The sequence below is a fragment of the Takifugu flavidus genome, chromosome 1 (genome assembly GCF_003711565.1).
Source record: "Takifugu flavidus isolate HTHZ2018 chromosome 1, ASM371156v2, whole genome shotgun sequence".
NCBI classification, from domain to species: domain Eukaryota; kingdom Metazoa; phylum Chordata; class Actinopteri; order Tetraodontiformes; family Tetraodontidae; genus Takifugu; species Takifugu flavidus.
In genome coordinates this window covers 14,761,282-14,786,466 of record NC_079520.1, presented here as the reverse complement: position 1 = coordinate 14,786,466, position 25,185 = coordinate 14,761,282, and the positions used below count along the sequence as shown (strand labels likewise).

The following is a 25,185-nucleotide window of genomic DNA, read 5'->3' as shown; positions in this document are numbered from 1 at the left end:
CTCCAAAAGTCTGAATGTCACGCCACTGAACAGATAATTCCTACTGTCACACGTATGCTGCGCAACCACCTGCTTCACGACCAAGAGTCTATTTCCAGACCTGCGTTCTGATGCCTCGCTGACATGACAATTAATACGCATGCCTAAAGAGGTCCACGCTGCAGCTTTCCACACATCTGCGAAACATTTAGAGTCAGAATCACTAAATATATGTTGAGTTGTATTTGGTGCAGTGACAAAAACATCCGGGACAAGATCTTTAGGCTCGAACTGCTGTCTTAATACACTCCTGATGAATCACATGAGCAAGAATGTATTGATTTAGATCGATCCCTGGAAAGTTGCTGCTTCACAATGCAGATGAGCCTTCTGTCTAATGTATCTTGCATTATATATATATACAGTATATATATATATATAATATATATATATATATATATACTGTATATATATATCTTTGCTTCGTATTGGTATAATTTGGCAAGTAGAAGAATGAAGGTTTGATTGATGATTTTATTTTGAACATGCAAGTGCAAATAAAGACAATTTAATAAATGTGAGATTGATAACAAGCAAGCACAGACAAATCTCTGCCCTTAAACCCTCAACCCAGGTCAGAAAAAACATTTTTTTAAAACCCTTTTAGGTTAAAAAAGAAACCTGGTAAGGGATCCCTCTCCATGGGATGAACAGGCGTGCTGTAGACGTCTCATATGCAGAGAACATCATTAACACGTCATTTGTTATATACAAGGTAACATTTGTGTTTACAGGACCGTCAGTCTATGCTGAAACGTGGCGAGGGGGAGTCACCACCCAGCACCAGTCCTGATGACGCCAATCAGACTTTTAAATTCACCCTGGGCGAAGGCCAAGCACTGCAGGTACGCTCGCCTCCAGCATCCACCTGCCTCTTTCCCACCGAGGCTGCCTCATGCGGGTCTGAACTGTATTCCGCCCCTTCCAAACAGATCAACCCTCTACCGGGTTCCCACCCTCTCCTGGTTATGGTCAATCCCAAGAGTGGAGGACGGCAGGGGGAGCGGTGAGTTCCTGAGAAAGATGGAATTGTGAGAACACAATGGAGAGAAAGCACAGATCCTGACAGCTAATCACAGGTGACAGGCGTGAAAAAGGCAATTTCAGGACAAAGAATTATAATTGTTCTGCTCCTTCTCACTCCACAGTCTATTCACAGAAGAAGATAAAAACGCTCTTACTGATTAATGTTCTGCTCTAAAGGAACACATAATGCAGATCATTTGGAGCTAGAGAACGTTTGATGTGGGATATAGTATTACTAGTACCGAAACAGTATCCAAATAATTGGATATTGAAACCTTCACTACATATCTTTTTATACATCTTTAATTTTCTGAGTATCCATTATGTGTTATATTTAGCACATTGCTTTCTTCTTGTAGGTGGTCTGATTTCTTTGTTCTTTCCAGAGTTCTTAGAAAGTTCAAGTACCTTCTCAACCCAAGACAGGTGTACAGTTTGGAACGAGGGGGTCCAATGATGGGGTAGGTCGATATGCATAGGTGTGTTGCTTGTTGGACTAGATCACTACAATATTAGTTACCCTTCAGTGACCTGATAATATGTGGACTGTATGTGATGTCATTGGCTGAATATCTTATTACATCTGACCGTATTTGAAGTTACACAGGATGAGATGGAGTTGGGGTTGTGCCTGTGATACTTTGCGTGTGATTGAACAAACTGACACAACCTCTTGTTGTAACAAACAAGACTGTGTGAAGTCCAATTTTAACTTGACTGCATATTATTTAAAAGGCTCAAGTTGATTAAATCTAAACAGTTAACTGAGAATTCTTTGTTGTCAGAACTTGCTGCTTCAGGGTTCTGTTGGTACAGTCCTGCAGGCTGATTAGGCCTGGAAGGCTCCACTCCTGAGATGGATGTTCTCCCCAACATTTTAGCAGTTGTCCAGACACTTTAAAAGCGCTTTTGCTTTACATAGTTGATAGTTATAGTTCAGTTCATCATATATTGTATGTGTTTCACACCGCCAGGAAATATTGATGGTCAGCTTCTCCAGCAAATAAAAGGTAATTGACATTTGTTACAAAAAAACAGAAGTGTAAATCTTAAGCTATGGTGGTCTTGCCTGCCCCCAAAGTCCTCTCAGAGAATGGTCCCGTGTCTGGGATGAACAGCAACGTACCACTATATACAGTCAATGTATGTGTCATTACAGCCTTTAACCTCATCTGTAAAAAAAAAAAAAAAAACAAGTATGTTGAAGAGGTACTAGTAGAGAGGAGAAGGAACCATCTAGTATCATACGAGAGGAGAGGCGATGAGGTTTCCTGCCACAGGTAGCTGAGCTGCTACTACACAATCAGCAGAAGATACACAAGCGTTGATGGCTGGAACTGAACACATGACCTTTGCTGCTGATGGATTTAGCACCATGTGACAACACTGACAACCTGCAGAAAGAAACGTGTCAGAAGGTTCCAAGTGCGGCTTCACAGGATACCTGTGCATTACCTGGACTTATTTGGCTAGCTACTACAGTGTAAAGGTTGGGACACCCTGGTCAATATTTTTATTAATGTAAAGAGGAGAGGAACATAAAATGAACTCCAAAAGACCTAAATAAAAAAACTTTAAAAATTTAAGCAATATCAGTGTATCATATATAGTTATAAAGGACAGGCAGAACCCAGCAAAAGAAGAGGAACCCAGGAGAGTTAAGCTCTCACATAACCTTTATTAAGCTACCACATCTCAAGCAGCCCGTCAGGATCCATCATCATTATGAAAGGCCAGATGGTGCAAATTTTAAAGCTTTATAAATAACCAGACCCCTTTAATCTTGTCCCAACAATCAGCCGATGCCCACAAAGCAGGAGACTATCAAACAATAGCAACGTGATTTCAACGTGTGCCATCAGAAACTACAGCTACCAGGAGCAGAGGAGGTCCAAAGAGGCTGGTTTCTACAAATGGATAATGATCGACTTGTTTAACGGGTCACGCTAACAGAAACCCACCCAGGTGTCCCACTTTTGGATGCCACCGTATGTTTTGAAAGAGAAAGTTCATGCTTGTGACTGCCTTCACTTCAATGTATTTCCTTTCTCCTCAGTCTCAGCTTCTTCCACGATGTCCCTGATTTCCGAGTGCTGGCATGTGGAGGCGATGGCACCGTTGGCTGGATTCTAGACTGTATAGGTACACAGATTCAATTCAATTAATGTGTTCTCGGACAAATGAACATACAAACAGGTGAAAGCTACTAAAGTTAAATCCTTTCCGTGCACTTTTATGAATTTAGCTTTGAGCTGGTAACATTGTTTGTGGATGATGACTGTTGATATTCATATTTATCTATAATATAAAAACTGACAGTCCCGGAAAAGATCCTGCGAGTTCTTTATATGGAGTTTTTGCTGATCCATGGAGGCTGGATAGTGGCCAGATATTTGCCTACATTGTGCGTCAGCCAGCTCCTGCTGCTGACCATGGGCCTGAGCAGGAGCTCTTCCTCATATATCTTGGTGGGAAACCGTGGAAGCATGTTGTGTCTTCACCATTGTGGAGTCTGTAATAGAGGTCCATGCATTCCATTTCCTTTTTAGTCCTGCAGTTGTCCTGCTTCTGTGTTGTCTGGTTTGTCTGGTATCTCCCCAGGTGTGATAGCTCTACCATTATCCGCCTTCTTACATCCATCCGTGGTACAAGAACTTTTCAAAATCCAGTGTGCTGAGGACACTTGATCGTTAATCAAAAGCTGATCACCCTTAATGACAGATATGATCAAAACACTGGTGATTTCCCTGCATCACAAAAAGTGAAGAGACTTTCAAGAACTGGTGTGAACTTGCCAGAACACCTGTGGGACATTGTTTTTTTGTGCATCTCTCTGTGTCTCTCTCACACACACTTTCTTTTTGACAATCCAGATAAATCCAACTTTGCCAAACATCCTCCAGTGGCCATCCTCCCTCTGGGTACAGGAAATGACTTGGCACGCTGCTTACGTTGGGGAGGAGGTCAGCAAATCACGTAAACATCTGTCTCATGTTCTGTATTTATTGGATTCCTCACTTATAACATGGGGGAATGAAATTACATATATTTGAATCTAAGAAAGGATATATTTTATTGACAACATGTGCTATGAGGTCTGACGTACATTGTTTTGAGCTGCTTATGTCAAACCAAAAACAGATGCTCCAGCGCTTGGTTCGCTTTTAAAACCCACCACACGATGCAAACCGGTCAGGCTTTCTAATATCGGTGCCCACAGTGCAAAACCCTGGTCCATGTTCATCAAAAACAAGAAATACAGGATGTACCAGTACTTACAGGGAGTAAAAAAATCTCTGAAGCTGGTGAAGCTGGTTAAACATCAGTCATTTACTGTCTCTCGGTTCTCGGCAGGTTATGAGGGCGGCAGCCTGCTGAAGTTCCTGCGGGACATCGAACACAGCACTGAAGTGGTCTTGGATCGCTGGAACATCGACATCATCCCTGATGACAAGCAGGAGAAGGGTGACCCTGTCCCCTACAACATCGTCAACAACTACTTTTCTATCGGGGTGGTAAGTCCAACCATCATCTGGTCCTACAGCAAGAACTGTTTGGGTGGAACAGCGAGCAGCAATTTTTAAAGTCAATTTCTGTCCTGACAGGTCAAAGACCGCTTGTGACTCTTATAGAAATCAATTTTATCGTCGTTATCGGTGACTTTTGTAGGGCGCCACGTTCCAGTCGCTTGGCAACCATTTTAAATATATTACATGTTTGGTGTTGCAGCTGGTCTGTAATTTGCAGGTGACAAAAAGGCTTTCATCATTTTACCACAAATGTCTTCACTTTTTTGTAGCCAACCACATGTCAATGACATTAGAGAGGGGGGGCGGAAGTAGCTCAGGCTGTGTTGAGAAGCAGAGGGTTCTTGGTTAAAGTCGTGGTTGCAGACAAAAGCTGGAAGGTGTTCTGGTAGCAGGAGAGGTGCCAGGACGCCTTCAGAGCACTGCTGAGTTACCCTTGAGCAAGGCAACAAACCCCCACACGCTCATAAAGGGCCCTGTGATAAGCTGGCGACTCGCCCACGGGCGTGTTCAGTACCCTCCACACAAAGAGTGGTCAAGTTAAGTGAAGGATAAATAGTCATTCACAGCTCCCAACAAACAGAAGGTGTGTAGGCTCAAGGTTGCATGTATCAGGCTGTAGACCTGACTGCTTTATTGCTGGATCCACTGTCATCATCTGAAAATGAATTTGCTTTCATCTCTGTAAGTAATGGGCACATTTCCCCTTACTTAGTGTAATGAAGCCTTTGTCCCACCTGCCAACATTTAGACAAATCCTGATTAAATACTTCACAGTAGTAATAAAAAACAGAATTTTAACTTCAGTAGCATGAGTTGTTAAGTAGAAATTGTAAGGAAAGATTTAAAAAAAAAAACATTCTAACTGATGCCCGAATCAGCAGGTTTCTAACCATTGCTCTAAAACTAAATCCAGTCCCAGTAAAGCATCTCCAGCCCAGTAAATAAGGGGTTTATGGGTTTAACAGGTTCAAATCAGACACACAGGCTACTGATGAACTGCTGCATTCGTTTCTCCTTCCCAGCCTTTCACTTATCAAACCACTCTGCAAAACTGCAACAGATAACTGTGACAGATGGCAAAGCATCAGCGTGCACGCAGCACGCCCATGACTCACACTAATGATGCAGCCATTTGTCTGTAACTCTCAAATCTGGTTTGCTCGCCATACAGGGTTTGCGTTTCCGGCCATCCCATCACAGACCTTGCAGCTCAAGGTTTGGTTGCTATGGAGACAACGGGCTGGCAAGGCCAAATCTGAAAGCTTCCACTGTCATCTGTCCTCTATCTCGCTGATTTAATTGTGGATGACATGGTGTGGAGCATGTGGTTGGCTCGCACACAGAGCTACATACAAATCGATTTGCATATTTAATGTTATGTAAGGTTTTCACAACCTTCCATATCCATGTATTTCTGCAGGTTTTGGGTGCTACTGATGTTTTAATAAGAAATCCCTCTTTGATTGCTTTGTACCATTATGGTTTTTATGCCTGTGTTGATGTGCTGCCTTGGCCTCTTCTGCTCTTTATTTTTACTAGAGGTACTTTAGTGCTCCAGTTTGATTTTTGAACTCGAATACATGGGCAATTCAGTCTCTTTCCATGTGTATTAATAGCATTCTAGTTTGGAAAGTGTCGCTGCAACAGCCTCTTGGTCGCTGTGTTGCTTTTACAAGATATTTTGCATCCTTATTGAGAATTAGACAGCAGATCTTTTAGTTTTGGTCTTGATCATGAGGCTGAAGGTCTTGTTGATTTGGTTGGCTGTAGAGAGCAGCCACACATTTTTTTATCATTTGTAAAGAGCATCGATGTCACCACGGCCCCATTCCAAAGTGGGTTCATGCATATTGTGTTCACGCTCTTCATGCTTGTCAAGTATTTTGTTTGGCTGGTGAGAAGATTTTAGAAAAGTAGAAAAAACAGTGCAACATTCATTGTATAAATGGGATATTGACAGTGATTTGAAAATACTAATGAATGAGTTGGCCTTGTCTCAGTTCTGCTAATAAGTTCTTTTCATGTGTGGGAATACACTCGTTCTTGAGCAACAGATGGGAGATAATTAACGTCTTCGGCTATCAAACATGTATCAGGGACTTTTACTGTGGAGCCACACCAGGACCAAAAGGTCTGAAAAAATTAAATAAATCAAAAACTAACATTTGGATCTGAAACTTGAGGTTTTGATGCTGAAATACAATCAGGTGTTACAATTGTTGGACTTTTCAGATTCATAATGTCATTTTTCTACACTTCATCTTGTATTTTCAGTTTCAGATTTTGGCCTCAGAACTTTTCTTTAGTTTCAGGTGGTGCTTTTCAGGATCAGGAATGGGGGCGAGGTGTAATATGGGTGTAGAATGATGACTGACAGCATGACAAAGGAGGCTGAGTGTGTCCTTTCATTTAATGTCACCTTTAGGAAACGTAGGCCATATGGCATGTTGAAATCAACACACACTACTGTATCTGTCAGCATTACCATCCTCGTGCCACTGTGAAGGCAGCACTGCGCAGTCATGGTCTGTTTAATACTGAGGTTAATTATTCTGAAAGGATCACTGACACAATAACAGGTGCAGCCTCCCCCGGTGGAGCACAGGAATACGCATACTCCAAAATTCGGTTAATAACTCTACCTTCGTTCATAATGTGTTAACCAAAAATTGGGATTGCCACAATAATTTTGAAGCAGTGCAACTTCTTTAGTGGCTAGTCTCATCAGTGTGAGAAAGAGTGTGCAGAGACATTAACATGCCATATGGCCTGAAGGCAACATGATTTTGCCTTTTCTCTGCCACCTGTGTCCTAGTATAAGTGTGAAATGGTGAAGGAAGAATTGCAAAGGATTTTAAATGGTCAACAATTACAATTAGAAAAATGCCATAAAAATGTATATCTTATTTACCATTTACAATTAAACACCCAGTAGCATCTGAAAGCTGTTAATAAGATGTCCCTTCAACTGAGAGCCTAAAGCTCCTATTCTGCTGAATAAACTAGTCCACTGGGCAAAAGTAGACATCCCTAACGCTGCCAATGCCATTAACCCTCTGACACTAATATTACAGTTAGACACCCCATCTGCCCTGAAATCACAAGGATGGAAATGACCTCAGGTTTCTAGTAGATGTTTTTGGCATCTTCAGTTATGAATAACTCAGTGGGACAGTTACTCCAGTAGGAGAGTAGTTAGGCTGCTACTGGGTCAATGGGCTTAATGGCTGACATTGTGGCGCTCTTACACAAATGGATGTTGTCCACTATTCAAGGCCCTGGGAAACTGTGTAATCCATGGAAATGACCAGGTGGATGTGCATTAGTACACTTGTGCTGTATCCTATGAAGGTAGTGTCCATGGTAACTGTGCTAACTGTCTCTGCATCCTCTTTACTTGAAGTCGTGTAAGAATGTTGTGAGAAGTCTGCATGTCAGCAGCAATGGTAGATGGAGTTTCATTGCAGCAGGAAAGATGATCCTTTTGTGGTGCCATGCTTCTGTACACAATGTGTATGTGTACGCTGTTGACCTGCAAACTTCAAGGTCATTCCAAGGGTAAAGGACCATTTAGTGACCTTGCCTCTAGCTCGTAGGGAGTAGATCTTGGCCGTCTTCTTGTGAACATTTCAGGCAGTGTATGGATGGATACAACACTGTTTCCTGTAGTAATCTCATATATTTAATTCATCAAATTAAAATGACTTTAATGACTCATGTTTGTACAATTATGATTGGGACATAAGTCGTATACTTCTATCCAGTAGCACAATCAAGGTTTTGCTTGTCACAGCTGGTATAGTTACAATAGATGCTAATGTTATTAGCACCATACTGAATGATCTCTGCTATTAACGAGGATGCAGGACTGTGTAAGCAAAATTATCAAAAGCGTTGTCTGACACAGGATGCTGTTTACAGTTCTCAAGCAGTGACATGATGAGCTCATGGTTTAAAATGGTGTTTGCGTGCATGCATGCACACAGTCTTGTGAGTCCACACGTTTGACTTTAAGAGCAGCCAGATGTCACTCAGCACGGTCATTCATTACCGTGGTAACCTGGCCCGAACCTGGCAGCTGCTCACTTCCTGTCACTGATACTTCCCCTGACCTTCAGCCTGTGCCAGCACTAGTCCACACAGAGACACACCTACAAACACACACACCAATGATTCTCTTGATGGTGTTTTTCATTTGAAATTTGAGTCGGGAACAAGCAGATTTTGCTCACACAACAGGAGGTATCTCTCTCTTGTGAAGAATAATTACTCCAACAATGTCATTTTAAAACAATTTCAAAAGCAGTGAAAAGGAAATGAAACCTATTTATAACTAACATGCAAACACATATCAGTAAATGGAAGAATATAATGTTCCTGTTGGTGTCAGAAATGGTTCTGGGTATACTGAATTGCTGATTGTTTCATTTATTCCAGGCGTCAGTGAAAATAAAAACCTGCCCATCTCCTTCACTGGAGCATTTTCTGATCTTGTTTGTCCCTCTTTCCATCAACCCAATGTCGCAGCACCACCTCTGCCCCTGCGTGTGAGAAACCTGCAAAAGGCAAGATCAAAATGACTTTCATCACCCAGGCAGTTGCAAATGTTACAATCTTTGCATTCAGGCGGACAATGCACGAAAGTTAAAGTGGTCAGTGATCGCCTAAAAGCAGATTTAGAGACACAAAACAGCCTGTCACATTTGGAAAACATTAAGGGCACGTGTCACTGTTATTGTGGACACGCATCAAAACCAAAAGTGAGGAAAACAGCACTGACATGTGACGGGGACGCCTAAGGGGAAAATGAACTGTCCCAGGGTTCTTCTTTTTAACGTTGTTGTTGTTGTAGCGAGTAACCTTGCCATCGGATTCAGAGTTTTGGAGAATTGTGTGTTGGATCATCTCGCTCTCTTGGTTCTGTGTCAACATTCGAGGCAGCAGATGCAGTTCTATTTTGGGGCGTGATATTTGCTGATGCTGTAAAATCTGAGCACATAGCTGCAGTAGACACTTCAACGGGCAGGAATCGCCAGCCCATTTCCAAGCTATCCAACGTGTAATTGTTCCCCTGACGCATCTTTCTATCTGTGAAAAACAACCATTGTCCACATAACAATAAACAAGCTGGACACATAAAGCTCATGTTGCAATTTTCTTCTTTTAAACTTTCCAGATTTGTTTTTTTTTCCTTTTAATCAGGAAAAGAGAAAATCTAGAAATCAGCCTTAAGAGGGGGTTGGGTGGATAGACACGCTGGAAAACAGGAGGTCCCATTCACGAGTGGTGACCGGATCTACAGCTTTACATCATCTTTCCATTTATGCAAACCAGCTGGCAGCTTCCTTGACAGTACTTACCTGATGAGGAATCAGAGTCTTAAGATTCTTAAGATCATTACCACATAAACTGGGGGGGGGGGGGCTTGTTTTTGAGGAATTCCTTATGCTTTTTCTTGAAGACTGGCATTTGATGGTGGTGGTCCAGCCCCTTACCTTCATCCAGGTTCATCAATGGATAAGGGGAGAGATTGTCGACATCTCTTCCATCCACAGGAACCCAGTCACCTTTGGCTTTCACACCAAATAATTTGCCAGCGAGTAGACAACATCTCTTTCCACATCCTAGATATCTGTAGGTCCTTGTTTGGGCCAGGACGACTTGTAGAGTCTGCTCCTGCCCTATAGCAAGACCCTAGGTGCCTGATAATGGCCACAGCCTTTTCTCCACCCATTGACCTCAAGACCTCTGTCTGTCTTTCTTTAAGTGAGACAGTCATTTGTCCTGCATCTGTTGAGCAGAGCAAGATGGCACTTGTCATTTTAGATTTACAATTAAAAATCATTGACTTCCGTTTCCAACACTTTCTATAACGTCTCAGCCATGTGAAACACATACAGAAGCTGCACAATATTACTTCCTTTGACATGAAGTCAATATAATCTGTTTTGTATGCATCCAAAGTCCCAGTAGCTGTTTATCAGTGACAGGCGGATCACATCCTGAAGCCTGACAGGAGAAGAACCTCATCTGGTCAAACTCAGCCTGGAGTCACAGCAGTACTGGTCTGCTCTTTGTGTGCTGTCTGCCTACATACTCAAAAAATAAGCTGGTTTTGTGGGTTGTATTTGGTATTCTTGTGCTGGTACAGCCTTTTCTTTTATATAACAACATACTCATAATGATATTACATACAAGCATTTAAGGTTTGTGTGTTATTCCTCCAAATCTTTATTTGACTGTTATGTGAACCTGATTTCATTAATGTTTGGGGGAAATGAATTAAAAAATCTTTTTCTTTTGCACATTTCAGATGTCTCACGATGCAAATTTATGTATTGATGGATTGATATTGATTGATATATTGATTGAGATTCAAAATTACATTTAAAAAAAAGAAATCACGCTCTTTGTCACCAAAGCTAAAAGGCATTGCACAGGCATCGGAGTTATCCAAAGGCTTCCGTTGGGAGCCGATCAAGTGATGTCTGGAGTTGAAGGCAGATAAGCTTCCTTGTACTAAAGAGACACTGGGTGAAGGATGTCATTCAGGGAGAGCAAAGGCCAGCCTGGAGTCTGTCTGCTAGTCTTATCACCTCCTGCTGCATTTTCCTGTCAGCTGCTGTCTGCTGCGCTGCCTCTATTGAACGTGTCAACAAACATGTCAGAGAAGATGAGGTCAAAATCCAAAATATAGTTCATGAATGGCACGCCTCGCGAGGAATCCTCACAGGGGTCAATGTTAGATCGTAGAAATGAATCCTGGAATCCTCGAGAATAATCCTGCTGAAGTCACAAGCAGCCGATTATTATCATGAATAAACCTTGTCAGGATCTGTTTTCACGGTCTTGACAAAGCAAAGTAAATGATTTAAATGTGATTATATTTGGTAAATGGCAAGTGCAAATTTACATAATACGTGGGACGTGTTCCGATAATGACTGCTGGTTTGTGTTTTAGTACAGTCTAAGCATTGGTCCATCAATAGCTAAGATCTTTATACTTTTAGTGATGATGATGATGATGATGATGATGATGATGATGATGATGATGATGATGATGATGATGATGTTCTGTTGTTATTCTGCACACAGGATGCCTCCATTGCTCATCGATTCCATCTGATGAGGGAAAAACACCCCGAGAAATTCAACAGTAGGTGAGAGATTAGGATTTTTCAAATCTTACTGGACGTCAGTGATCTGCCAGGTGATGGATTTCTTATTAAGATAAACTGACACATCTCATTTGAAACTGTCCCATTAAACTATAACCGACTCTGACCTCATCATGGGCACAGTCAAGAATCTGGGTATCACACTTGACCATAATCAGCCATAGTCTATATCAGGAGAGAATGTACAGTAAAGGTCTATAAACTCTTGCATTTTATTCAATGTGTCTTTTTGAAAAGGTGTTACAGTAGAATGAAGGAAATCAGCCTGGCTACAGAGTGAGAGCTCTCTCTAATCCTTTCATCATGTAAGATCTGTTTAGCAGAGAGGTCACTTTGTAGACCTCCTTCGTAATAAAAAGGATATCTGGAATGTAAAAAAAATACAATAAAATTCCACTCACTGCTAAACAATACTCACAACCAGTGCAGGACGGTCCAGTTTGGAACAGTACACCTTGATCTGGCCTGGGTTCCCACTGCAGGGTGCTCAGCACAGATGGCGATAACTGTGTCAGCTACACAAGTGTGTGATGTTCTGGCAGCACGACACGGAGCTGGAGATGAGGGATCTATCTATCTATCTATCTATCTATCTATCTATCTATCTATCTAGCTAGCTAGCTAGCTAGCTAGCCAGATACTGCAGACCTGAGCTGACTCACTGTTATGGACAGCCGGTCCTCTCTTAACACGCGGGCGTGTGCGTGTCTGCATGCGTGTGTACATACTTGTGCCTGACTGGTGTGCTCACTTTGTCTTTCTCTCTCTTTCTCTCATACTTTGTGTGTATGTGCAAATGTGTGTGCTTTGTGCGTTACGATCACTCATTGTGAGCTAAATGAATTGTGTTTAGTACTTTTGTAAGTGGAATCTTTCCAATTCTCTTTTCAACACCAAAGAATATAAATCACGTTCCTTTTGATCAAAAAGCACACAAACTGGAAAGGCGATAATGTGGGAGAAAATGGGAAGATGAACAGTTTGCGTCAGACACTGAACAGCTATTTAATCTCTTTGTTTAAAGAGTTTTCAGAAAGAGTTTTGGGTTTGTTTGTGAATTTTATTTGCTCTTTTCAAGTGTTTCATTTCAGTTTGTTCCTAAAATGAACATGAGCAGGACGGAGCACAGGCTGAATATTCTGTCAAACAAACATTTGGATGTATGTGACATTATGTTGTGCCGAGGTAACGGCTGTGCCCACATAATACACAGCAGTTGTGGCAATATTGCTGTTGTGATTGAAAGCACCATTCCCCACACATACAACAAGAGGAAGAGCAAACATGGAAACGGCTGGGTGGCCGACACAATGACAAGAAGAGCCAGGACAAAAGGCAAGGAGGAAACAGCTTTGGTTCAGGAGGAAAGGGGCGGAGACAGTTAAACACAGGTAGAGGCCATTGATGTGTGTGCGTGGGTGTGTGTGAGGCCACACACAAGAGGACAGAGAGTAGAGACAAACACAAGACAAGAACAGGACATTTGAAATGAGAAAAAACAATCTTCATCGCGTGATGTACTGTATATGTTAATGTGATTCCACTGTGGAATACATTTGTTAGCAATTATTAAATTGGATAGAATTTTGAGTCCAAAAGTGAGGCCCTAAAAAGTGCTGAATTTAATGCTGTTTTAAGTTAGAGCTGTAATTATGGTGATCCAAACAGGCAAATTGAAATAAGTAGATATAAACAAGACATGCAATCTTGAATGTGACTGAGTTCATTAGGGCTGCCTGGGGGCTGCTTGGAACGCTGTGATTCACATCAGTATTTTCCTTCATCAGATTAACTTTAGTAGCGATATCACCCCTCGTGTCCCTTCTCCAGGTCCAGGTTGAATTTTCAGCTCTGCTCTAAGAGGCGCCTGTGTGCACTGATTTGCCCGTGTTATACTGTGACAGATGGTGGTGTTTTCACTGTCAGTGCCATGTCACCACTTTAAGGCATCAATGATGCTTTGATCTCTATGGTGACGTGACCACAAGCTGTCAGCATCGATTAGATTCAAACTGAAAAAGGACTCAGGGCTGGACAGCTTCAATATGTATTCAGTTCACCCAAACACAATCACGCTGGAAGCTCTGATTGTGAGCAGATGCCCTGTTCTGGAGGGCAAGTTTAGATATTTGGGTGTTAGTTAAAACCTATCTGACCTCTGTTTTTCCCTCCGGCCTCGTAGAATGAAGAACAAGCTGTGGTACTTTGAGTTTGGCACCACAGAGACCATATCGGCAACCTGCAAGAAACTCAACGAATGCATAGAGGTTGAAGTGAGTTGTGCCATCGCAGCAGTCACAAAATCATGTTTGTGAAAGATGCAGAAGGAAAACATTTGAATATCTTGAATCAACATGTACTTTAATTCAATTCCATTTCCCATACTGGACTGTACTCTGAATTCCTCCAACAGTCTAAAAACATGTATTTAGGGGACACTGTGGGTGGGACAGGATCCAGTCAGAAACACTTAGACACCTGCACGCTTGCAGCTGATATTCACCAGTGGAATCAACAACTGATTTTTGAAGATGAGGTCTAAAATAGTTGAAGCTCATGATCTAGTCTTTTATTGGTTTACCACTATTCTGCCATACAAGCCTAAAGTGCTAATGTCAACAAATAAAGACATACTGGGTTTGTGTTGGTTACCAAATGCTGTTTTATCCAGAAACACAGCTTGATGTTATTCTTCAAATCTTCACAGCCTATATTTACAAAGCTCAAACCTCCGGCACCACTACGCAGACATTTCTGATATTCTATAGATTCACCTTTCAGACAGTGTTTCTTTCTGTCCTTTTGTCTTCCATTAGTGTGACGGGATCACCTTGGACCTTAGCAACACTTCTTTAGAGGGCATCGCCGTGCTTAACATCCCAAGCATGCATGGCGGCTCTAACTTGTGGGGCGAGTCAAAGAGGAGGAGAAACTATAATCGTATGAGCAAGAAAGCTCTTGACAGGATTCCCTCCAGCACCGTCACCGATGCTAAAGAGCTCAAGTTCTGCGTGCAAGGTAGGATAGAGTCAAACTAAGACAAAATTATCAATACAGTAAGAAACTGTGGGTTTTACATAGCTGTTAACAATTACAACTTAAAATTATTCACTCAGACCTTTCAGTATGAATTGGGGGCCAAAGAAGGGCTCCTGCCTTGGCGCCTTTCAACTCATGAGGAGTCGACTGCACAGGGCACCAGATTAGGGAAAAAGTTTCTTTTGAGCATTGGTTGATGACTCCATGGGCGTCTGAAGCTGAGGGGGAGGAGTGGTTGTGTCAGGGATGTAAAGGATGTGAAGGTTTGATCCCTGGTCCCTGCAGTCTGAAAGTTCAAGTGTCCTTGAGCGTGACACTGAGTCTCAGTGTGAACAGGTGAACGCAAACTTGAGGGTTTAACCGTGATCAGCTTTAGTCTTGGAGCAGTAATAGTGAAAGTCCCTCTATGTTTTTTCATTCTGAGACGTTGAGATGTTTGTCTAATCATGCGATGGAACACAGCGTGCATGCCAGCTCTTTCAATGTTGGCCTGTTGCAGACTGCAGGGAATGAAGTGTATTGAACTTTGACCCCTGATTCCACGCGCATGTGTCACATGAACAAAAACCATTCATGCGGACAGAGAAGGAAATGGTGATGGAGGCATTCAAACACTTCGGCAGGACCTCTGGTGCCTGTCTGCAGTTCTACGGTCCTGCCAAGTCAGCCAGCACATCTAGTCACATCTGCTTAGCTGATTATTTACAGTAAATGTCAAAGTAGTTTTTTAAACATATTGCTAAGTTTGCGAGGTGGCCAGTGTGTGATAAAACAACCTCTCTACATGTTTTCACAGGCTCCTGTCAGTAGAATAGTATAAAGAGTAAAATATTGCATGAGGATTAGGCTGTAATGAGACCCAAATTCTTTTATGAGACAACCTTGGTAAACGTCTCATTAGAAGTACATCTGAAGTATAAGCCCATTGAAACTCCGCCTAACTGTTGTGGGAAGACAAGCAGTTTTAAAATCATTTAAAATACTGTTAATTTATAAATGTCACGGGAAATTGGAAATATTTCCGCATGCTGTTGATCTAAAAGCCTCATATGTAGCCACCAGAAAGATTGGAGCTGCAGTGAAGTTCCCGTCCGCATGACTGACAGATCATTTGATCAAATGATTAAACACATTTTAATGTCAAAAGCTGATTAAATAAAAACTCAAGGAGGGAAAGAAGGAAGGCAGGTGAGGATAAGATTGTTCCATGAAGAACTGGAACACTTTAAGACCCACTTGAGGACTTTGGTAACCACTGATTCCTGACAAACAATAAAAATTCATGTCCTTATTTTGTTACAACATACACACATTTGTGTGTAAATGTTTGGGAAAAAACGTTTGGTATATGTTGAGGTGTTATTTTATTTATTAAAATAATGTATTTGATTGAAATTCAATTGATTCCTTAAGGATTCTTTCCTATGATCAGGATGCTAGCAGTGGCCCAAATAGATCAGGGAAACCAAAAACACTGGCAGCAGTGATGCATCTCACTGGTCAGTCAGTATCCTGCAACAAGGACACGACAAAAGAAAAGCATTGAGCAGAGACATGTGATTGGTGTTTTTTTTATCTGTCAAAACTTTCTGTAAAAGTGAGAAAGAGAAAGTGAATCTCTAACAGGTCATCCGAGGACACACAGGAAACTGGAACATTAACTGGTCTGGCAATACTGAGCTTTTGTGACCATCAAACTGGACACTACATTTGACTGAAACTCCGTCACAAGCGCCCCAGACCTCCTGTCAGTCATTGTTCTGGCAGCAGGGTGTCGTGAGCTTCACAACAGCAGGACCTTGAGGCTTATAAAGACGGGGGGGTAAAATAAATAACCCAAAAACATTCAAAACATTCAAGGACGATCTCATAGAACACCAGAGCGAACGGCAAAAGCTGCACATAAATGGTGCGAAGATAAGGTGAATGTTGTGGTGTGATGGAAACAAAACTTGGACCTTTATCAAGTAGATTTCTTTTGGCAGAATTTGAACATTTTAATACAGTAGTGAAAACTGTATACAACTAAATTGAGATCTACTCACAAATTTAGATTGCGGCCAGCAATGCGGCTAATTATGGTGAAAATCTCAGTTAGACTGACAAATTAAAGGACAATTAAAGCACCGCCTAACAAATGATGCATATCTTTGTAATAATCTCCCTTCCGTCCAGTTGTCTATTACCCTCTAAGATCAAAATAGTGACGTGAAACATTTGATGTTGTTTTCTGACAGTGTGAGTGTGCGAACTTGCTCCTGCCTGTGTTTGTGTGTGCTCACACTTGCACACCTTCATGCTGAACAGATGACCAATTGTTTATGGCAGCTTCTTTCTCTGGCATGGTAAACTAAAGCTTTTAAATCCATTTTCTGCAGTTAATGCAATCAGCCAGACTTAACCAACATGAATGGGAGATGCCTGGGGTAATTCTGATCACAGTGATGAAACTTCCTCTGAGTCACTGTGTTTTTTGTTCTGGTTTTTGTTCTGCATGGGCAGACATGTAGAACTCAGTCAAACACTGTACACAAGCATCAAAAAAGATGCAATCCATTATTTGAAATAGGTACTTGAAGGTTAGCACAGCAAAAAGTTTTAACACTGTGAAGCCAAATGCTAGTTTACTTTGTCTAAACAGCAATTGCCACATTTGTGTAAACAGTTAAGCAAGAAAACAATTGAAACATGCAGTGTATCTTCCGTTTGTTATAGTTTACTGCAGAAAAATTGTAAAAAAAAAAAAAAAAAAAACACTGATCATTACTAATTTTGCTCATTTTCACCACCTGTTAAAAATGTGACATGCCACAAGCGAGGCAATTGTTCGTGTGTGGGTGGGTGGGTGGGTAGCATAAACATAGCATGTGCATTCCTTTCTTCAATGTAGAAGACGTCATCATGCCTCAAGAAATTGTAAATGATTTGCTATAGTCACACATTAATCCAACAGTCTCAACAGAAAACATGCAGCAGATAGTGCAGCACAGCGGTGGCTGCTTGGTACATGGCAGCGCAATGCCATTTTCATCCCACAATGCACCAGGGCTGCCTTATGTAAGAGGCTGTTCTGTTCTATTCTTAGATCCACCTCACTGAGAAGTAACAGTGCCACTTGCCTAAGAGCACAAAATAACAGAGAACTGATAAGGCCAGAATCATGAGTGAGGTGAGAACTAGCACAGTGGGCCATGCTGCTCTCACACAGGGACACATAGAAGGCACAATGGCCATGTTTGGTATCCGGAGGAAGTGGAGAGGGAGCTCATAGGTGGGTGTGCGGAGGAAGGGTATTAAATACTGTATAGTGCACCATGAGACGGATGTATGAGCATTGTTTTTAAAATTCTAAAATAGCTCTACTCTTGTATTTTTAGAGCAGTGGTCCCCCCCCACCACCACCACCACATACACACACGCACACAATAATAAGTGTATCAAATGAAATGGCAGAATGTGTTCATCTTTTCATCATGGCCTTTGAATATAAATAAATCTGACATATTTTTGAAGGTGTTTATTACGTCAGAGTCTCATAGACATTAGCCTGTCTCACTGCCTATTCTCAGGTTAAATGACTTCCTGCTGTCTCTAGAGATACTTTTTCATTTATTATTGACACTATGTTGCTCTCTTTGCGAAGCTGTTCCATCATAAGTTACTGGTGACATGTTCCAGAACTTTTGTTTTTAAAACTCAATGATTTTGCTGGTTCCATCATCACGCTGCATAGAGAAACATTTGCCCAGTATTGTGTAAAATGATGTAAGACTAAATATGTAGGGGAAAGTAATATAAATAACCCAGTGCATAAATGAGGGTTTCCAGGTTTGGCTTTTTGTTGCTTGGTGCTTATTCAGGTGCAACGTTCTACCAAAGTGCCTAATCCTCTCTCTCTTCCTCTACCTATGTAGACATCAGTGACCAGCTTTTGGAGGTGGTTGGCCTGGAAGGTGCGATAGAGATGGGACAGATCTATACTGGACTGAAGAGTGCAGGTCGCAGACTGGCTCAGTGTGCCAGCGTCAGCATCAGGTCGGGACCCACATCCCCGCTCTTATCACCTCTCCATCGGTATCATCCATTTTCTTGTGCATCCTTCTGCTTAATAACCACTTCAGCAGATATATTTGCATAAAATGAGTCTCTTATGGGCTGTTACAGCAGGCTATTGTGTAGCTGATGTAATCATAATTGAGTCAAACCTCAATTTGGGTCGTCAGAAAGAGGGTTCCACCGATATAAGTCCTGCTCAAGGTTTCTTCCTTTTAAAAGGGGAGTTTTTCTTGCCACTATTGCTTATTTGAAATGTTTTCTCTAGGTAAAATCCAGGGAGTGACTTGTACATTGAGACAATATTGATTGTAACAGCCACTGCTGCATGCAATATACCCAATGTGCATTTTGACTGGTTCCAGATTTTAAATAAATGAGATTTTTCACATTTGATTAACTTTGATCATAAAGTGTTAAGTGTAAATTGTCTGTCACTAAGATATACATATACTATTTTCCAACAAGTACTCCCAAGAAGTGACATTTCTAAGTTGGTCTCACATTTTACAGAAAAGCACCATTTTCTTACACCAGGACATTCATCAAACTCATTCTCCCACACAGCGTTTTCTGAAGCTAGAAAGACCCGCAATAATTTCTTATAACAACTGTGTGTGTGTCTGTGTGTGTGTAGACAGTTGATCTGTGATTTTTAAAAGAGTGGGGGTGTCTGGGAAAGGCTCTCATGGGAACAAAGGGTACAATGTAACCTGGTCTGGGATAGTGTGAACAAGCCCTCTTGTGTGTGAGCTGACCTTCCCCACGATTCTCTCTCTCTCTCTCTCTTTGCAACAGGACAACCCGACAGCTGCCAATGCAGATTGACGGTGAGCCATGGATGCAGCCCCCCTGCACGGTGAGAGTTTGATCTTTAAGGCAACATCTTTAGTGCAGCATAGAACATACGTATCTTTTAGGCCGTAACCCAATATGCACCAATTATGTGTGTGTGAAGCTGAATCATGACTCTCTCTTCTCTGATTCGTACAGGTCAGGATTACACACAAGAACCAGGTCCCTATTTTACTAGGTCCCCCTCAGAAGACGCCCTTTTTTTTCTTTAAAAAACGAAACTGAAGCCATGACTGCGGCAAGGACACACATGTGGACACAAGAAACACAAAAACCAAAATATGGAAACACACACAAACACACACATCTAACATGGAACACTCTTGTGGCTTGGATGCCTACAGACCATTTATTCCCAAAGGGATGGACCAATGGACCAGACTGTCAATATACACAACTGACCCACTTCTATGGACCCATCAGCCTCTCGTGTCTCCAGCTTCAAGTGCTTCAGTTTGAACAAACACCCTCCATTGTGCTGGTGGCCAAACACACATATCACCTGAATACCCACGAAGTCAACGATAAGGTGTTAAAAATGTGTAATGAGGCAATGAAGGGAGAAGGACCATTAACACACTACATGTAGAGAAGGGGTTTGCAAGAGCGGCGTACACAGAGGGAGATCCAGATTTCTGTTAAAAGATCTGTATAAATAAATCAGCACCACTTGCTTGTAAGAGCAGAGGCCATCCCACAGGTCTGGCAAACCTGGTAGGGCAGCGGAAAAGTCTCCTGCATTACTGACTCGTTAATGTGGATGACAATGGGATGGAACTGTGCCCTGAATGGCTTCAAGTCTGTCACCATCACTGGCCAGCAAAAAAATGGTTTCATGACACCACAACAACAGACTATGCACAGCATCTGGCTGCCCCAGTGTTCACAGCGATGGCTCGACTGGAGCCTTGAAATAAGACATTTCTGTCTTCTTGCCAGTTCACGTGAGACAGGTGTTGCCTCACTCACTAAGATACAAAAACGGAAATGTGTTCAAGTACTCATAGCATTCTTTTACAAATCGACTCAACTTGTAGACCTTTTCAGCCTGTTAGGCTAACTGCAGATTTTAACCACCGATTCTGTTCATTCCTTTAACTGACAGACCAAAACAAGCATGTAGGAATGAAAAGAGACTTGTTGGGTTCGCAACGGTTTTTTTTTGACAAGGTATTCCTCTTAGAAAACAGCCTTTGGGTCACTATTACGACTAGAGTATACATGGTTGCATGAGCTCTGTTCTCCAAAAGCTGCATGGTACTTGTTAATATTGTAAATATAACCCCACAGGGATATAAGAGCAGGGCCCTCAGGGTTTTTAGGCATCCACAGGAGAACTAATTTTATCCATCTATTTTAGTGAGACGCTCTGCTGCAACCCTACGCTTAATTACCATGTCAAACATCGAGTCACAATGTCAACTGTGCTGTTAGAGAGCAAATCCCACTCATCTACCCCCCCTCCCACGGGCTGCTGGGGGGCTTTGATACATTCATTTAGTAGAGCAAATAAAGACAAGGCGTCTACACTGACAAAAAAAAGAGACCAATGTGCGTCAGTCAACGTCCTGAAGAATGTATTCATAGTCCCCACAATAATATATTATTCAATATGTGCAGAAAGAAAATATATATTTGCAGAAAGTAGCAGTAGCTCACATATCATGTACAATGTTTGAATGTATTGTTAATATATCATCGTTATTAAAATGTGGACATCTCATGTAGCTGCAGTGTAGATAGTAGAGGTCCCACTAGTGTTCTTCGCTGAACAGTTAATATCGTCTTAAAGCAGATTTCCACTCTGTCTAATTTATATTAATTTATATTTGACTATGATGTTGTGCTGTCAGCATCTTGGAAGGAGGAGGAAGAAGAGAAGTATAATATGTGACAAAATAATTTTCTGATGTACACAGTGTAATATATGATGTCTGTGAATGCAGCGGCTTCGTTTGCTTGGTTTCTTAATAGCAATGAACCACTAAATTACGACTTGTCTTGGGTGCATGAACACGTCACCTCCCACGTCTTTCAGTAGCAGTGATCATGTCACCAACCTTCCTAATTTAACACAAACCCAGACCAGCGTCTTGGTTATTGTATCTGTATTAGTAGACATGTTTGAAAAATGCATTGCATTACTTGGTTATTATTTTTTATCTTGATCGGAAACTTGAATATTTGAACCAAATTTAATTGCAGAATGGCTTGAATAGTTTGGAAACTTTGTTTATTTCCATATGGAACTACAAATGAACATGTTGCTTTCTGGCGTGACCAAAGTGTGACTTATTGTTTCAAAAACAGAAGTTTAATTAATAGCTTCCCTAATTCGAAGACTTCATTATTCCCCCAGAGGGGAAATTACTGGTTTCCACTTATACAGAAATGTCAGTACTTGAAGAAACAAAGAACACCTGGACAGGTGACAGAGTGGCTGACCCTAATCCTGACCTGTGTGCCCCAGACTGCCCACTTTCCAGTTTTTTGGTCTCGAACCAGAACCCAGACAAGAGCCATCTGAGTCCCGGGTCAGTCCCCTACAGACTGAGCCAGAGCTGGAACAGTTAGTGGTGCACTTCCTAAATTTTTTTTTATAACAGTTCTACTGAAGATGTCTTTGTGATTGTCTTCATAGATACAGATGATCTGATTGGGAATGAATTTATCTTTTTGTTTTGTTTTTTCTAGCATTGGTTAGGTTAGCCGTCACCAAAACAGTGTTTGGCATTTTGGTTGGTTGGTCTTTTTACACCTTAAAACAAAGAAAGTTATCCGGGTCTGTTTTGGCACGTGTGTCCACATTTTCTTCATTCCATCAGACAGACAGAGAGGACCATTTACCTGGACCAGTGCTCAACTGCTGAAAGCTCAGGGGCGAAAAATCACATCCTTTGATGGTCTGGATGTTTCCGGCACCACCTGGCATGCTGGTGGTCATCAGGGACAGTATCAGATTCCACTTTTAAAGAAGGCAGAGCAGAAGCTGTGTTCACTGCCTGGGTGCTAGACAAGAGACTCCAACAGTCAGGTGAAGGTCACTACTCAAGAGTGAACCAATTTGTTTGATGTGGACTTGGAAAGAGGCTGTCATCAGTGTTAATAGTACTATGGTATGGATGATTCGCTGCAGTTTGGTCTTGCCCTCTGCCACCGGCTTTGTTCTTTTGTTTTTCTTAATCCTTTTTTTTGGCACACTTTGCCAGAAAACACTGGGACTATGTCAAACATTTGGATTAACAGTGCCTCATCATCCTGGAGGAACTGTAGAAAGCGGATGATATGGTGTTCATGGTGAAATGGACCTGCACAAGCAGACTGAGCTTGAAAGCCTTCGATCAAAACCATTGTTCGAAATTGTTGAATATTTATTCTCGAGCCCCCAAAAAAATCTGAACTTAAAAGCAGTGGAGCCCCATGAGTATATATTTAGTTTGGGTATTTGTCTAAAAATACTATCATCTACAATAATAGAATGATGTCACAATACAGTGCGCACTTTATACTTACTTAACGTTTATTTCAGTTATTTATAGACTGCAGCATCACACTTTATTGGTGTTTGTTGGTTTCACTGTTTAAGGTTTGTTTTGGGTTTTTTCCACATCAACGCATGCATGAAACTAACAGAAGCCAGTGTGGATCGGCTGCTCAGGCTGATGTATTTGCAGAAGGATTACCTTTATTTGGGTTGATTTTCTATTTCTGGAGCAGCATGATTTGTGTATGTGTAAAAGACGACCAGAAAAAGACAACTTAATAAAAAAAATCAAACCATAAAAATGCTGAGCCATTTTTGCCTTTTTAAGTAAGTGCAGAGGGTGTCAAACATGAGGTCATGCCCTTTATAATGATCAACTGCCTTACCGTGCATGAACCTACTTTAAACGGCAGGAACCCCCCCTCCCATGCAAATACCCCCCTGACCCCCTCTGCAACGTAAGTTTGCCTCATCAGTCATCATGTTCACCTTGACAGCTGGCTCAGACTGAAACCAATTTGAATTACACATTTTACGCCTTAGCTAAACAAACAAGGATGTCAGATGTCAGCCAAAGGTGGGGTAATTACACACGCATATCGAAAGAAATATGGTTAAATAAATATTTTCTTTTTTTCACACGAAGCACGACACACAAAGTACATAGTGGCGCTGCTGCCACGAGCGTTTCAAACTTGCTTGCGGGTATATCAAGGATCTGCTTGGGCATGGTTATTTATATTGCAATGATTTGAATATAATTTACTTAATGTCATTTAATTCATGCTAATTTCCACAATTTCATACTCATCAGATGTCGTGAGGGAAAATGTTTGAGTATAAGTGCGCGCGCTCTTAACAGTTTGTGTCATTTCCACATTAAAAGGAAAAAGCATTTTGGGAGCTGAACTGATGCTTTGCTTGTTTGTGAATGAAGTCCCAGACAGCAAACTTGCCTCCTAAGATGTTTACATTTCCAATCGTTGCTCATCACTACAGTTTACAGCCAATGTTGGAGCGGCCCTTCCCCCACGGCTGCTATCAAGGGTCAAGGGCAGACTCAATCGAAATCAATCGATGCAATCTGCCTGCCTGTCTGTCTGTCTGCCTGTCTGCCTGCCTGCCTGCCTGTCTGTCTGTCTGCCTGCCTGCCTGCCTGTCTGCCTGTCTGCCTGCCTGCCTGCCTGCTGCTCTGCCTGTCCTGCCTGCCTGCCTGCTGCCTGCCTGCCTGTCTGTCTGTCTACCTGCCTGCCTGTCTGCCTGCCTGCCTGCCTGCCTGTCTGTCTGTCTACCTGCCTGCCTGTCTGTCTACCTGCCTGCCTGCCTGCCTGTCTGCCTGCCTGCCTGCCTGCCTGCCTGCCTGCCTGCCTGCCTGCCTGCCTGTCTGCCTGCCTGTCTGTCTGCCTGCCTGCCTGCCTGCCTGTCTGCCTGCCTGCCTGCCTGCCTGCCTGCCTGTCTGCCTGTCTGCCTGCCTGCCTGCCTGCCTGTCTGCTGCCTGCCTGCCTGCCTGCCTGCCTGTCTCCCTGTCCTTTAGCTGTAGCGCTTTAATGGCCATTTAAAATAAGCACTTCTTTTTAAGCGGATCACACTTGACCTGTGATTTGATCACAATACTTGAAGTGACAGACAATAACAACACACAACTGGGCATTTTTTAACTGACCTGATTAAACATGACGTGCAAACCAGTAATTACGCTAAAACTGACATGAGATACAAAATTGTTGGTTCTCACTGGAGTTCCTTGTGGATAACAAAACTATTTCCCACATTTTGATTCTTAATTAAATTTGATGTAATGAGTTTGATCAGTGCACTTTACCATCAAGCGTACATTCTAGAGCTTGTTATTTGTCATATCAATCCTTTTAAAAAATGTGTCCTATTTTAATCCAATTTTCTGCATGTTCTCGTCTGTCAGAAAGGTATCTACCTGACAATGTATGAGTGTAACAGGTTTTCCTGCCTCACGCTATTTCAC

General features: G+C 41.9%; 1 protein-coding gene across 4 annotated transcripts in view; it reads left to right on the top strand.

Moving 5' to 3' along the window:
- LOC130523203 (diacylglycerol kinase beta) overlaps nucleotides 1-23,506 on the top strand; it is a 42,712-nt gene extending 19,206 nt beyond the window's left edge. For all 4 annotated transcript variants that reach the window (XM_057028281.1, XM_057028263.1, XM_057028254.1 and 1 more), the window contains 12 exons: nucleotides 774-884; nucleotides 972-1,045; nucleotides 1,452-1,526; nucleotides 3,122-3,207; nucleotides 3,939-4,028; nucleotides 4,420-4,580; nucleotides 11,691-11,755; nucleotides 13,956-14,046; nucleotides 14,590-14,791; nucleotides 18,727-18,847; nucleotides 19,664-19,724; nucleotides 19,859-23,506. In XM_057028281.1, the coding sequence (XP_056884261.1) occupies nucleotides 774-884; nucleotides 972-1,045; nucleotides 1,452-1,526; nucleotides 3,122-3,207; nucleotides 3,939-4,028; nucleotides 4,420-4,580; nucleotides 11,691-11,755; nucleotides 13,956-14,046; nucleotides 14,590-14,791; nucleotides 18,727-18,847; nucleotides 19,664-19,724; nucleotides 19,859-19,945 (1,224 nt within the window). In that variant the 3' untranslated portion in view covers nucleotides 19,946-23,506. The remainder of the gene's footprint in view (nucleotides 1-773; nucleotides 885-971; nucleotides 1,046-1,451; nucleotides 1,527-3,121; nucleotides 3,208-3,938; nucleotides 4,029-4,419; nucleotides 4,581-11,690; nucleotides 11,756-13,955; nucleotides 14,047-14,589; nucleotides 14,792-18,726; nucleotides 18,848-19,663; nucleotides 19,725-19,858) is intronic.
- The last annotated feature ends 1,679 nt before the right edge of the window (nucleotides 23,507-25,185 follow it).